At 44.1% G+C, this 15,062-nt stretch overlaps 1 protein-coding gene across 2 annotated transcripts in view; it reads left to right on the forward strand.

The window, feature by feature from the left end:
- The window catches only part of prkg1b (protein kinase cGMP-dependent 1b), a 722,012-nt gene that overhangs the window by 691,832 nt on the left and 15,118 nt on the right, over nucleotides 1-15,062 (forward strand). The window contains exons 13-17 of one of the 2 annotated variants that reach the window (XM_078223608.1): nucleotides 9,050-9,073; nucleotides 10,419-10,560; nucleotides 12,285-12,448; nucleotides 14,181-14,303; nucleotides 14,564-14,626. In XM_078223608.1, the coding sequence (XP_078079734.1) occupies nucleotides 9,050-9,073; nucleotides 10,419-10,560; nucleotides 12,285-12,448; nucleotides 14,181-14,303; nucleotides 14,564-14,626 (516 nt within the window). The remainder of the gene's footprint in view (nucleotides 1-9,049; nucleotides 9,074-10,418; nucleotides 10,561-12,284; nucleotides 12,449-14,180; nucleotides 14,304-14,563; nucleotides 14,627-15,062) is intronic. The other variant, XM_078223609.1, reaches the window with a different exon arrangement.

The following is a 15,062-nucleotide window of genomic DNA, read 5'->3' on the forward strand; positions in this document are numbered from 1 at the left end:
CTGGCGCACCCGGAGGAAACCCACACAAACACAGGGAGAATGTGCAAACTCCACACAGACAATGACTCAAGCCAGGAATCAAACCCGGGTCCCTGGTGCTGTGAAGCAGCAGTGCTAACCACTGTGCTACCATCATCTGCAAAGGAGTGTTTCAGCAATTGTCCCACCCCAAGTGTAGTACTGAGGGAGTGCTACACTGTTGGACGTGCCACCTTTTGCATGGGGCTTCAAATTGAAGCTTATTCTATTTCACGGATAACTCAATTTTACAAAAATAGATCTGTGACACATTCATCAGGATATTTTTGTTTTGTGCTGAGCTGTATCAAATTTGGAGAACCCCAGTTCTTTTATTCAGATCTTAAACTGCTCAACCAAAGATTTAGTAATGAACTAGTCAATTTCTCTTTGCAAATGGTGAAGCAAAATCAAGTGTCATCTTCATGTGAAATGGTAGTGTGTGTGAACCATTGACTCAGGGTTTAGTCATAAATTTAACCCTTTTAAAGGCAGTCTTTAGTTTTATAGGTATAAATTCTACATGTACAATAGAACTGCTTTTGTGAGTGTCATACTGCAATTATATCATCTCATCATCGGTGGCACTGCAGAGGGAGAAAGTTTGGGTTATATGGTAATACTAAATAACTAAGGATGAAAAAGTACGGTTTTAACCAAATTCACCTCATATGCTGTGATTGCAAAATATTTGCAAAACTTAGTTTAATCTTCAAAAATACCTTATGTCATTAAAACACAGAGTGGGGTGTGACATGTTAATGGAAGAATAAAAGATATAGGAACAGAAGTTAAGCATGTGGCCTGTCGCGACTGCTCCACCATTTAATATGATCATGGCTAATCTTGGGTTTTAACTCCAATTTCCTGCCCATTGCTCATAACCCTTAAAGCCCTGAGAGATCAAAAATCTATCTATCCCAACCTTAAATGTATTCAATGACGGGGTGTTCACAACTCTTTGGAGTAAAGAATTCTAAAGATGCCCAACCCTTTGAGTGAAGTAACCTCAGCCCTTAATGATTGGCCCCTTATCCCGAGATTCTGTTTTAGATTGTCCTATCAGCAAAAAAATCTATCAGCATCCACCCCATCAAGCCCCTTCAGTCTCATACAATGAGGAGAAATGTGAGGTTATCCACTTCAGTAGCAATAATGGGAAGGTAGATTATTATTTGAATGGGTGTAAATGAAAGAGGTGGACACTCAGTGAGACCTTGGTGTCCACATGCATCAGTCGCTGAAAGTAAGCGTGCAGGTACAGCAGGCAGTAAAGAAGGCAAATGGTATGTTGGCCTTCATAGCGAGAGGATTTGAGTACAGGAATAGGGATGTTTTATTGCAATTGTGCAGGGTGCTGGTGAGCCATGGCTGTAAGCTCCACTTGGGGACATTTGAAATGCCTATTAGAGGGGAAGGAGTGTGCGCTGTCAGAGGTGTGCGTTCATCTTCATGAAACCATCCAATATCATTTACTGCAATTGTATAGGGCATTGGTGAGGCCACACCTGGAATATTGTGTGCAGTTTTGGTGTCCTTATCTGAGGAAGGATGTCCTTGCTATAAAGGGAGTGCAGCGAAAGTTTACCAGGCTGATTCCTGGGATGGCAGGTCTGTCATATAAGGAGAGACTAATTCGGTTAGGATTGTATTCAGTGGAGTTTGGAAGTGTGAGAGGGGATCTCATAGAAACTTATAAAATTCTAACAGGGTGAGACAGGGTAGATTCAGAAAGAATGTTCCCAATGGTGGGGGAGTCCAGAACTAGGGGGTCATAGTTTGAGGATAAGGGGTAAACCTTTTAGGAATGAGGTGAGAAGAAATTTCTTCACCCAGAGAATGGTGAATGTGTGGAATTCACTACCACAGAATGTAGTCGAGGCCAAAATGTTGTGTGATTTCATGAAGAAATTTGATATAGCTCTGGGGGCTAAAGGATCAAGGGATATGGGAGGAAGGTATTCAAGATATTGAATTCGATGATCAGCCATGATCAAGACGAATGGCGGAGCAGACTCGAAGGGCCGAATGGCCTATTCCTGCTTCTAGTTTCTTTGTTTCTATGTATCGTGGTTGATTCTTAAATGCCACCTCTAGGGATCGAAGGATATGGCGGGAAAGGTAGGATCAGGATATTGAATTTGATGAACAGCCATGATCAAAATGAATGGCGGAGTGGGCTCGAAGGGCTGAATGGCCTCCTCCTGCTTCTAGTTTCTATGAGATTACCTCTCATTCTTCTAAACTCCGGAGAAAATGGATTCAATTCACTCAGCCTCTCATCATAGGATGACTCCCTCATCCAAGGAATCAATTTAGTTAGCCAATGACACTTCACTACATTTTATAATTACAATTTCTGGGAATATGAAGTATGAAATTGGTTTTTGGCACAAAATACCCACCTAACTTTCATTTTGAAGTCTATGTAAAACTCCTTTATATAGGTCGAATTGACTCAGTTCTAGAATGCAATTTATTATTGTTAGGAATTCACAATTGTTGCAAGATAAAATAAATAGGAGAAACAAAAATACTGCACGCGTTTTGTTCAAATGCCCAGTAACTCAAACTTTCTGATATTCTTCCTCTGCCTTATAATCTTTATCCATTTAAAATACTGCAGAGAGATTTGGTACAAGGAGACTGAGTTTTTATGAGTGTGTCCACAGTTACTTCTGTCCTTGTATTCTCTCACATACACTCATACACACACTCCTCGGCACACTCATTCTCATACACCCACCCTCTTGCAAAACCCCATTACATGCCCTGCCCTCTTGCCCGCCCCCACGCTCTCGCCCGCCCCCGCCCTCTCGCCCGCCCCCTCACCCGCTCTCGCCCGCCCCCGGCCTCTCGCCCACCCCCACCCTCTCGCCCACCCCCACCCTCTCGCCCGCCCTCTCGCCCGCCCCCACGCTCCCCCGCGCTCACGCGTGGCTGGACTTCAGGATGGGTAGCTAGCTGATGAAGCAACTAGATGTCATTGGTGTTGGGTTGCGTGTGGAAGCAAGCCACCCCCCTCCCTGGGTTGGGAGTGGGTGGGGCAGCTATGTGACTCTGAGTGGGAATGGAGAGGTGGTGGCATAGTGATATTTTCACTGGGCTACTGCCTGTGGACCCAGGTTCAAATCCCACCACTGTCGATGAATTCAGTACAAATCTGGGATTAAAAGTCGAATAAACCAATAGAAATGATGCAGTATAGAATGGAGCCATTCAGACCATCTTGTTCATGTCGACCCAAAGACACCCAGGTGTTCTTTCTAATCCCATCTTCCTATGCATGACTCATAGCCCTGCAATTTACAGCACTTAAGGTGCAGATCCAGGTCCTTTTTAAATGAGTTTAGGGTCTCTGCCTCCACCACCAACTCAGGCAGCAAATTCCAAACACCCACCACCCTCTGCGTAAAAAGGTTTTTCCTTATGTTCCCGTTAACCCTTCTGCCACTTAGCTTGAACCTATGACCCCTGGTTTTTGAACTCTCTGCCAAGGGAGATAGTTTCCTCCTGTCTACCCTCTCCCTAGCCCTCACAATTTTGTACGTCTCAATTATGTCACCCCTCAGCCTTCTCAGTTCCAAAAAAACAAACCAACCTTTTCATGATAATTATGAAAGCATTGCTGATTGGTGTAAAAACCCATCTGGTTCACTAATGCCCTTTAAGGATAGGAATCTGCCATCCTGCCTAGTCTGGTTTACACGTGACTCCAGATCCACAGCAATGTGGTTGACTCTTAACTGCCTCTTCAAGGTGCAACTAGGGATGAGCGTGTCCCATGAATGAATGAACAATAAATAAGACCAGGTTATGGACTGGTTAAAATTCTCCTGCTCTTTCCAGTAATCCCTTTTAGCTGGGCCACCAGCTGATACTGGAGCCTAGTGCACATCCCACTCAGTGCTGTCCTAAAATGGTAAACAGGCCTCTCAGTAAGTTATAGGGCCCTAAGCTGTATATTAAAGTAATCCTCAATCCTGAGGGATTGCCTAAGGGAAGATTAAATTTCCCATCTCCTGATTATTTTTTCATAGATACGCTGCTGCACATTCACACTCACACTTCTGAACTCACAAACACAGTCTGGCTCTTTCCTCACTCCCCCCTCACTCCCCCCTCACTCCCCCCTCACTCCTCCCATACTCCTCCCCTCACTCCTCCCCTCACTCCGCCCTCACTCTCTTTCACTGTTCACTCTCTCACACTCTCTCTCTCACTCCTGACTCACTCATGCTGTTTCCCTCCCTTTCTCTCGCTCTCCCATCTCTTCCTCACTCTCCCTCTCTCCTTCCTCACTCCCTGCCCCATCTTTCACACATACATCTGAACACAAACACAGTTGGCCTCCCTCCTTCATTCTCCCTCTTTGCTCCCTCCCTCACCCACACTAACTTCTGAACACGCACAGTTCATCTCGCTCCCTCCCCCACTTTCACACACACATATATATGCCTCGCGCACACACACTCACTGTAACACCTGGGATCTGGTTCTCAAATTGTTATTTTTGGCTCTGACCGAAATACTACTGCTTCATTTTGATGTTGAAAGATTTAGTGGAAAATCCAACAGATAAGAAATTGAAAGGTTGTGGCTGTCCCATGCATGCTGCATCAATACAGGAAGCACTGCTAGATTAATCCGTCTATCAAATCTGTGGACCTTCCCTTTGTATTTACTGAGAAGTTACAATTACTGATTGTCCATTATTATCCAACCCTGTCCTGTTGCGCCACCTGCTGCCTTAAAATAACAAGACACCTTTTGATCAAAATGCAGTTTGCTTGGAAATAAAAATAAATAAATATTTATTAGTGTCACAAGTAGGCTTACATTAACACTGCAATGAAGTTACTGTGAAAATCCCCTAATTGCCACACTCCCTGTTTGGGTACACAGAGGGAGAATTTAGCATGGCCAATGCACCTAACCAGCATGTTTCAGACTGTGGGAGGAAACCAGAGCACCCGGAGAAAACCCACGCAGGCACGGGGAGAACGTGCAGATTCCGCACAGACAGTGACCCAAGCTGGGAATTGAACCTGGGTCCCTGGCGCTGTGGAGGCAGCAGTGTTAACCACTGTGCCACCGTGCCACCAACTGCAGGTTAACTCATTAATAACCAGCATCCTGTGAATCCTGCGAACAGGAATTCATTACTCAGGTACTGACTATTCAGAGAACTGCTAAGGTCCAGGCCAAAGTGCAGAAAACTGGAGATTTGTTTAAATCCATCCTGCTGTGTGCCAGGTTCGATATAACACATTATTTTAGGTCTTCAGTATGTTTTTGACTTAACTTTCCAACACAGATTGTAATCTCAGGCAGAGAATCTGGTCGATTTAACAATCTAAAATAAAAATATTCCCATCTGCAAGCTGAGGTAGATGGGCCCAATGGCCTTCCATAACCTCATGATGATGCATAATATACTATCAGATAATGTAGGTGAGCCAATTGGAAGGAATAATTGAATGCATCTGCTGCCAGAGGCAGTCTATTACATTGCAATACGTAGTAGAAATTTCAGGTTTGCACAAACCTTGGTATATAAACAGACTGAAATTATTCATTGATCTTTTACATTGTTAATGCTGTCAGCCAGTTCATTTGTTCAACAAAATTCTCCCTATTCCCGTAAAGTTTGCCCTGGACATGATCCTAAATGGGTCATGCATTTCAGGGCATCGGTGACTATGAAACTATAGATGTTCACCATTGCTGCCCTCGTCAAATAACAACAACCTCTAACGGGATTTTCTGACTGCGCTCACCCCAGGCCAGAAAACTCCTGCCCAAGGTCAATGGACCTTTGCATGGTCCGCCGAATCTTCTATCCCGCCCGCTATGATTCCCGTGGCAGGTGGGACGGGAAAATTCCGCCCCTAGAATTCACGGTTAAATGTCAAAATCCAGAAGTTGCTATCAGCAATTCCACGTTTCCCAAGTCCATGGAATGCAGTGCTGAATTCCACCTTCCACCTTCCACCCAGACTGCAATCAATTAGACATCACTGAACTAACCTAAACTTCCATTCATATTCTCCGAATCTCCCAGTAAAAACCCTTGAGAAAATTGGAACTTGTTGAATGAGATGTAACTGTGATTTTAACAGCGTACTAACTTCCTGGTTACTGCTAAACTGCGTCACTAACCCTGAAAAAGTCATTATGTATTTTTGGAATTTCAAATGTCTCCATTATGAGGGATTCCGCATTTTGTGAAATAATCTCTTTTTAGAAGTTTATGGTGTTTTATCAATCCAGCAGGGGTGCCTCAATGAATGATTTCACTATCTGCAGGAAATTAAAATGATAAGTGAAGGTAGCATTCTGAAGTTTTACTTCCCGGTTTACTGATTGTGAGACTGCTTTGTGTAATATCACGCTTAAATTCAGCTGGACGCCTGGAGATCCTCTAGATCTGATGCCAGATTCAAACTAGCGTCATGAAAGGGAAAGTCCACAACATTAGGGCGGCACGGTGGCACAGTGATTAGCACTGCTGTCTCACAGCACCAGGGACCTGGGTTCAATTCCAGCTTCGGGTCATTGTCTGTGTGGAGTTTGCACATTCTCCCCGTGTCTGCGTGGGTTTCCTCCGGGTGCTCCGCTTTCCTCCCACAGTCCAAAGATATGCGGGTTAGGTGGATTGGCCATGCTAAATTGCCCCTTAATGTCCCAAGATGTGTAGGTTAGTGCTAGGGGGATTAGCAGGGTAAATAGATGGGGTTAAGGGGTTAGGGCCTGGGTGGGATTGTTGTCAGTGCAGACTCAATGGGCTGAATGGCCTCCTTCTGCACTGTAGGGATTCTATGATTCTATGCTCTGATGCCAGATTCAAACTAACTTCATGAAAGAGGGAGGACACAACACAGGAATTACTAGATCTTCGTGAGTAGCTTTTTCAGAGAGGTCAGCGATAAGCACCATTCCTTCACCACTGACTGAAAGATCCAGATCATTGAAATGATTCCATAGTCCCAGAGAGAGAGAGAAAACTAGCAGCTTAGTTGAGGCTAGAACTGAACATTAATTCGACGGAACAGCAATTTAACCCATGGCCTAATCCAATGCTGGCTTTGAGATGTGTTTAGCCTTAAAATACAGCTTCTATATATTTTGAACCATGAAAATTCTGCAGGAGTTTGGCCCTCCTGGAAGTGATTTGTTTCTGTAATCATAGAATCACAGAATCCCTACAATGCAGAAGGAGGCATTCAGCCCATCGAACCTGCACCAACCACAATCCTACCCAGGCCCTACTCCGGTAGCCCCACGCATTTACCCTGCTAATCCCCTGACAGAGTCAATTTAGCATGGTCAATCCATCTAACCCACACATTTTTGGACTGTGGGAGGAAACCGGAGCACCCAGAGGAAACCCACACAGACACGGCGAGAAAGTGCAAACTCCACACAGATAGTGACCTGAGCCCAGAGTTGAACCTGGGACCCTGGTGCTGTCAGGCAGCAATGCTAACCACTGTGCCACCATGCCGATTGTTTCGCTGCATGGTGTCTAGGTTGTAGACTGTGAAAGTCTTGCTTGGAGTGAATTCACTCTAACCTCTTAAGTACTTTGAGAAACATCTTTGCGGGAGGGAAAGCAGGGCTGAGCTTAATTTTACTGCTCTTTGACAAATAAATTTATCAATCAGCGCATTTAGTCAAGCAACAGCCCCGTGATTTACCAAAGAAATGGTAGCACATTTGCCTATCTTTTTATTCACACATCTTTTAAAAAAATTTTGAACATATAAAGGGAAAGACTCTTAGTACTGTAGAGGATCAGAAGGACCTTGGGGTCCAGGTCCATAGGACTCTGAAATCGGCCCCGCAGGTGGAGGAGGTGGTTAAGAAGGCGTATGGTGTGCTGGCCTTTATCAATCGAGGGATTGAGATTAGGAGTCCGGGGATAATGATGCAGCTATATAAGACCCTCGTCAGACCCCACTTGGAGTACTGTGCTCAGTTCTGGTCGCCTCACTATAGGAAGGATGTGGAAAAGATTGAAAGGGTGCAGAGGAGATTTACAAGGATGTTGCCCGGATTGAGTGGCATGCCTTATGAGGATAGGCTGAGGGAGCTCGGTCTTTTCTCCTTGGAGAGACGAAGGATGAGAGGAGACCTAATAGAGGTGTATAAGATGTTGAGAGGCATAGGTCGGGTGGACTCTCAGAGGCTTTTTCCCAGGGTGGAAATGTCTGCTACGAGAGGACACAGGTTTAGCGTGCTGGGGGGTAAGTACAGGGGAGATGTTAGGGGTAAGTTTTTCACACACAGGGTGGTGGGCGAGTGGAATCGGCTGCCGTCAGTGGTGGTGGAGGCGAACTCAATAGGGTCTTTTAAGAGACTCCTGGATGAGTACATGGAGCTTAATAGGATGGAGTGTTATAGGTAGGTCTAGAAGGTAGGGATGTGTTCGGCACAACTTGTGGGCCAAAGGGCCTGTTTGTGCTGTAGTTTTTCTATGTTTCTATATTAAATAAGGTAGAGAAAAAATAACAGCCTGAAGAATGTGCATTTTAAAGTATAGTAAAGTGGTTATGTTACAAATAGCAACCCAAAGGACTGGATTAATGATATCACCATGATCACCTCGACAGTAATTTGTTGGAGTGAGTCTCGTGCCCACTATAGTTACCGCCCAATTTTATATCATTGAAATCAACAGACTGAAAATCGGATGGGTTCTATAATAGGCGGACAGCTCACTCTGCCAGGTTACTGCCCAAGCAGTGAAGGTGCAACTTGTTCCCAATACTTCTGTCTGATAGATATTAAATAAAGAGACCAAGAACACATTCTGCCCAAACTCTATTGAAGCAATCATAGAATCACTACAGTGCATTCGGCCCATCGAGTCTGCACCCACAACAATCCCACTCAGACTCTATCATCGTAACCCCACATATTTACCCTGCAAGTCCAAATCCTTACAAACCACTTCCTTTAAACAAATTCCCACCTATATTGTGGCAACCTTTTTCTTGAATAATATTTTATTGACCTTTTTCCGTAGATACAAAGAAGACAATATTAAAAGGTATGTGGCAGCTTTGTGTTGCAAATAATTGAACAGCAATCATTTAAATTGGAACGTGCAAACAAGCTACTCAACCCATCCAGCTTGTCTCATCCATTTGAGGGCCCCACTCAATCCATTTTCATTGTGTTAAGTGTTTGTCCATTGCATGGGATGACAACTTTTTTCCTGGATATGTATGTGTCAAATTCCCAGGCTGTGGTTTCTGGTGTTTCTCATCATCTCCTTTGGTTTAGGATCCCAAGTCCACCTCTTCCCATAAACTGCAGCATCTCGACAGTCTGGCGGTGACCATGTGCATACAACGTTATTGTACAAAACCCTTGCCACAGGTTCCTGTCTCCCAATACTTTAAGAAGTCTCACAACACCAGGGTTAAAGTTCAACAGGTTTATTTGGTAGCAAAAGCCACTAGCTTTCGGAGCGCTGCCCCTTCGTCAGGTGAGTGGGAGTTTTATTCACAAGCAGGGCATATAAAGACACAAGCTCAATTTACAAAATAATGATTGGAATGCGAGTCTTTACAGGTAATCAAGTCTTAAAGGTACAGACAATGTGAGTGGAGGGAGCGTTAAGCACAGGTTAAAGAGATGTGTATTGTCTCCAGACCGGACAGTTAGTGAGATTTTGCAAGTCCAGGCAAGTCATGGGGGTACCCACTGAACTTGCAAAATCTCACTAACTGTCCTGGCTGGAGACAATACACGTCTCTTTAACCTGTGCTGAACGCTCCCTCCACTCACATTGTCTGTACCTTTAAGACTTGATTACCTGTAAAGACTCGCATTCCAATCATTATTTTGTAAATTGAGTTTGTGTCTTTATATGCCCTGTTTGTGAACAGAACTCCCACTCGCCTGACGAAGGGGCAGCACTCCAAAAGCTAGTGGCTTGTGCTACCAAATAAACCTGTTGGACTTTAACCTGGTGTTGTGAGACTTCTTACTGTGTTTACCCCAGTCCAACGCCGGCATCTCCACATCCCAAAACTTTCACAGAGGAGCTATCTCCTTTGAAACTAATCGAATAAGTTTGTGGAGAGGTGAATGCGATACACTGGCATGATGTTTCTGTACAATAATACTGCATGCAGTGACAAACAGGATGAAAACCCTCCAGCCAGGCCCCCTCCACGATACTGAACATCATCTACATTATAATGATATTTTTAAATGGAATGTGCACGCATGATATCAAGATGCACTCCAGCATATAGCACCATTGCCTGGTTGCACCACCAGCTGCATCTCATGCCAACCTGAGCCATATAACTAATACAAGACCTATACGTTGACTGGGGCAAGTCCTCTGGTGTAATGTCTGCCTTTTGATATTTTTCTTGCAGAGGTTCATTCGACGATGCGACCACGCGTTTTTACACGGCCTGTGTTGTAGAAGCCTTTGCCTATTTGCATTCCAAAGGAATTATTTACAGGGACCTCAAGCCAGAGAACCTAATCCTTGACCATCGGGGTTATGCTAAACTGGTGAGTGTTGGAAGGTTATGGTTTATTAAAACGATCCACTCTTTTATTAACTCTTACAGTGCCCACCAGAGGGAAGGAGATTTACAGAATCTTTGGCTGGCTATTTAAGGTCTCAGTTCATAAACCACAGCACTGAGTCAAATACTAGCCAAAGTCGCAAATATATACTGGTGTACTTAGGATAAATAAATAAGCACTTAGAAAATAAACTGTTCAATTTTGCTATTCCCTGTCTGTACATCAATCTTTATTTTGACTATTTTAGTTTTGGTTTTCATTGATTTTCAGTTCTTCCCACTGATTCATGTTTCAGCCTTAACGTTTAGTTATTTGACCCCCCTGTTGATCCTCTGCCAAACTGACCGACTGGAATTTGAGAGTCATATCCCAAATGTTTGGCTTTAATGGCTGGACAACAGTTCCAAAGGACAGTTTTCCTGGGAAGTTGAGGCCCGAGAATCTAAATATTGACGTCAGGTTTGTGTTCTGGCCACTGCACCCTGCAAATCTTTGCTTCCCTATCTTCGATTTCCAGCCTCATTTCCTGAAACAAGAATCATAGAATCCCTACAGTGCAGAAGAGGCCATTTGGCCAATTTGCACTAACTCTCTGACAGAGTATCTTACCCAGGCCCTCTCCCCACCCTATCCCCATAACCTCACACATTTCCCATGGCTAATCCATCTAACCTAGATATCTTTGGACACTAAGGGGCAATTTACCTACCATGTCCAATTCACTTAACCTGCACATCTTTGGACTGTGGGAGCAAACCGGAGCACCCGGAGGAAACCCACGCAGACATGGTGAGAATGTGCAAACTCCACACAGACAGTCACCCAAGGCTGGAATTGAACCCAGGTCCCTGGAGCTGTGAGGCAGCAGTGCTAACCACTGTGCCGACCACGGAAAGGCAGGCCTCAATCCATCTATTTTCAGGATCCTGGCCAAAATGTCCACGGCTGACCATAAGTGCAGTGGGTCATGCAGCAAAAGTTAGATTAGCTTGAGCAAAAATAAACAAATTACTGCGGATGCCGAAATCTGAAACAAGAGCAGAGGATGCTGGAAAAATCCCGACAGGTCCGGTAGCATCTGTCAGGAGAGAAAGCAGAGTAAACCTTTGAGTGCTTTTGCTCCAGTTCTGACAAAGAGTCAAAGATGAAAAATGTGAACTCTGCTTTCTCTCCTTACAGATGCTGCCAGGCTTGCTGAGTTTTTCCAGCATCCTCTGTCCTTTAGCCAGGTTAACTTCCCTCCTTGAGTGGAAGTTAACCTGGCTAAAGGACAGAGGATGCTGGAAATCAGCTGTAATCAGTATAAGGGAAACCACATGCATGAATTACCACCTACTCACCTCATTACTTGGTGCAACCGGGTAAATAAAGACTGACCTTCAGCACAATGTCTAAGCCAGGCAATGAAAATTATTTAGAATCATAGAATCCCTACAGTGCAGGAGGAGGCCATTCGGCCCATCGAGTCTGCACCGACCACAATCCCACCCAGGCCCTATTCCCGTAACCCCACATATTTACCCTGCTAATCACCTGACACTAGGGTCAATTTAGCACGGCCAATCAACCTAACCCACATATCTTCAGACTGTGGGGAGAAACCAGAGCCTTAATGTTTAGTTTAGTTATTTACGTGTCGTGTTGCAAGCTACAGCCCAGGAGGACTTTACAAAGTTACAAATTAAAGTTCTTGTCTGTGTGACTAGGTGGACTTTGGGTTTGCCAAGAAGATAGGGTTTGGCAAGAAAACATGGACATTCTGTGGGACTCCAGAATACGTGGCTCCAGAAATAATCTTGAACAAAGGCCATGACATATCAGCAGATTACTGGTCACTGGGAATCCTAATGTATGAACTCCTAACTGGCAGGTGAGAAAATCTGGAACAGATTTACAGTACCTGATATTATATACAAATTCTTTATAATCTTCTCCTCCAGCATGAACATATTACAAGGCCTGTGTGCATAGTGCACACTTCATGTCACCCTTAAGTGGTCATTTTAGAAGACCTGCTTCAGCGTATAATCTGATCTCCTGTAACCATTTCATTTTCTTAGTCCCACACTTATTTCCCAAACTGTGAAGAGGCTGCAATTAGTACGGCGTGCAAACATTTCCAAACAAGCGATTTGTTTTCCTTTCTAAGCAGCAAGAAAACGCAAGTCAACCTCCCTCGTACGGTCTGACTGGTATCAAACATCACCTCAGGGCACACATGAGTTCATATGTTAGCCCACAACTACTGTTTTCCAAATACTCATAAACATTCTTGACAGGAACCATAGCACCAGAGAAACATAGAAAGGTTACAGTGCAGAAAGAGGCCATTCAACCCAAAGAGCAAAAGGAAGCTGGCTGCTCATTTTAATCCCATTTTCTAGCACTTGGTCTTTCATGTTGCAGCACTTCAGCTGCAGATCATAGAAATCATAGAAACCCTACAGTACAGAAAGAGGCCATTCGGCCCCCACAATCCCACTCAGGCCCTACCCCCATATATTTTCCAGGTACATTTTAAATGAGTTGGACCTTTCAATCTCAGCCACCAACTTAGGCAGTGAATTCCAGACACCCGCCACCCTCTTGGTGAAAAGGTTTTTCCTCAAGTCCCCTCTAATCCTTCTACCAATCACCTTAAATGTATGCCCCCTGATAATTGACCCCTCAGCCAAGGCAAACCAGTCTTTCCTATCTACCCTGTCTCAACCCCTCATGATTTTGTACACCTCAATTAGGTCACCCCCTCAGCCCCCTCTGTTCGAAGAGAAACAATTCAAGCCTATTCAATCTCTCCTCATAGCTGCAATTTTGTAACATTACTAATGCAATCTTAATTCTCCTATCGACATTAATGAAAATCTATCGGCCTGGCACGGTTGGTGGCACTCGCCTCAGAGACCAAGGTTTGTGGCTTATGTTTGACTTGACGTCAGCCCACCACCCAGGCTAATATGCCAGTGTGTCGCTGAGGGGAGTGCTGCGTTGGCTGAGTTGCGGCCTTTTAGGTCTGTAGACGGTAGGCCAAGATCCCAACTTGTCAGCTCAAGTGGCACTAACTGGAAAAAAAACAGCAAAGCAGTTTTCCCCGGTGCCCCTGGTCAATTTCCACCTCTTAAACTGACATCACTAATACTGAGCAGATGATCATTTATCACATTCCTGTTTGTGGGATCTTTCTGTGCACATAATTGCATGCATCAACCAACATGACGGTGGGGGGGGTGAAGTAAACAGATTAATCAGTTGTTTCCTCTTGTGTGCAAACTGACTTTTTGGTTTGGCCATGAATAAAAGTGAATAATCTTCAAAAACCATTGGAGCACCCAGAGGATGTGAAGTGGTTTGTGTAATTGCCAGTTACTTCTTAAGAGAACAGGGAAAGATTTTTATTCTCTGCGGGCAAGAAAAAAGGCAACACGTTGAAGAAAATCAAACAGGAAGATGGAAAGAAGTATGAAAATTCATTTAATGGTGCAGTGCAGCTAAAAGACCAGGCCTATATTTATTGTTGGTGGTGAGGGTGGGGCTGAGGGATAATCATCGTGGCGATGGTGTGTGACCCTTTCTAACTGTACGTTGCCTCTTTGTCTTTGTAAAAGCCCACCCTTCTCAGGTCCGGATCCCATGAAAACGTACAACATCATACTTCGTGGGATTGACATGATTGAATTTCCAAAGAAGATTACCAAAAATGCTGCTAACCTCATCAAGAAACTATGCAGGTGAGCTCCTGGCAGAAATGGTTGTAGCGAGGATGTGAAAACATTCCAGCCAGCTGGGCTGGTCAGCATCGTAAATCTCTGACCGATTGCCTGTTTGACATTTAGAAGAGAGGTCGCCCCCCTCCCCTCCCCCTTCCCCGCTCCCCTCCGTCACATTAATTTGTTTCCAACGTTTCGGTCAGAAACACGGCCGTCAGAAAAGGTCAATGTATTGAAGGGGAATTCAACAATTCAAAAATGTATCTCTGCTCTCATAACAGGGACAATCCGTCAGAAAGACTTGGAAACTTGAAAAATGGAGTTAAAGACATTCAAAAGCACAAGTGAGTCTTTCCTTAATGGCAACTATATACACGATATTGTGTTAGACTTGAAGCTTAACTATGTAAGTTTAATGTAACAAAGATACTTTTTATTCATAATACATGGGTCTATGCATCAGAGTTCTTGCACCCATTAATTGTACGTTATAATCTAATAATTTTCCGTGTTCACTTAGTGAATGGCTCGTTTGTTTTTATCCTGTTTCTTCCAGATGTTATTCTGAACAGTTGCTAGATTCAGTTTTAAGGGTTTGTTTCCCCATTAAGCAACATTTATCAAGGTTCAGTGAAAATGACTGAGTCTTCATTAACATGCGTGTTAAATGACTGATGCTACTTTAAAAATGTTAAAAGCTGTGAATCAGTGGCAGTGGTCTTTCACTGATGGAGAATCATTGGCATTGATCTTTATCTTGAATAATCGGGTGGCACTGGG

Source organism: Mustelus asterias, chromosome 11 (genome assembly GCF_964213995.1).
Source record: "Mustelus asterias chromosome 11, sMusAst1.hap1.1, whole genome shotgun sequence".
Lineage (NCBI taxonomy): Eukaryota > Metazoa > Chordata > Chondrichthyes > Carcharhiniformes > Triakidae > Mustelus > Mustelus asterias.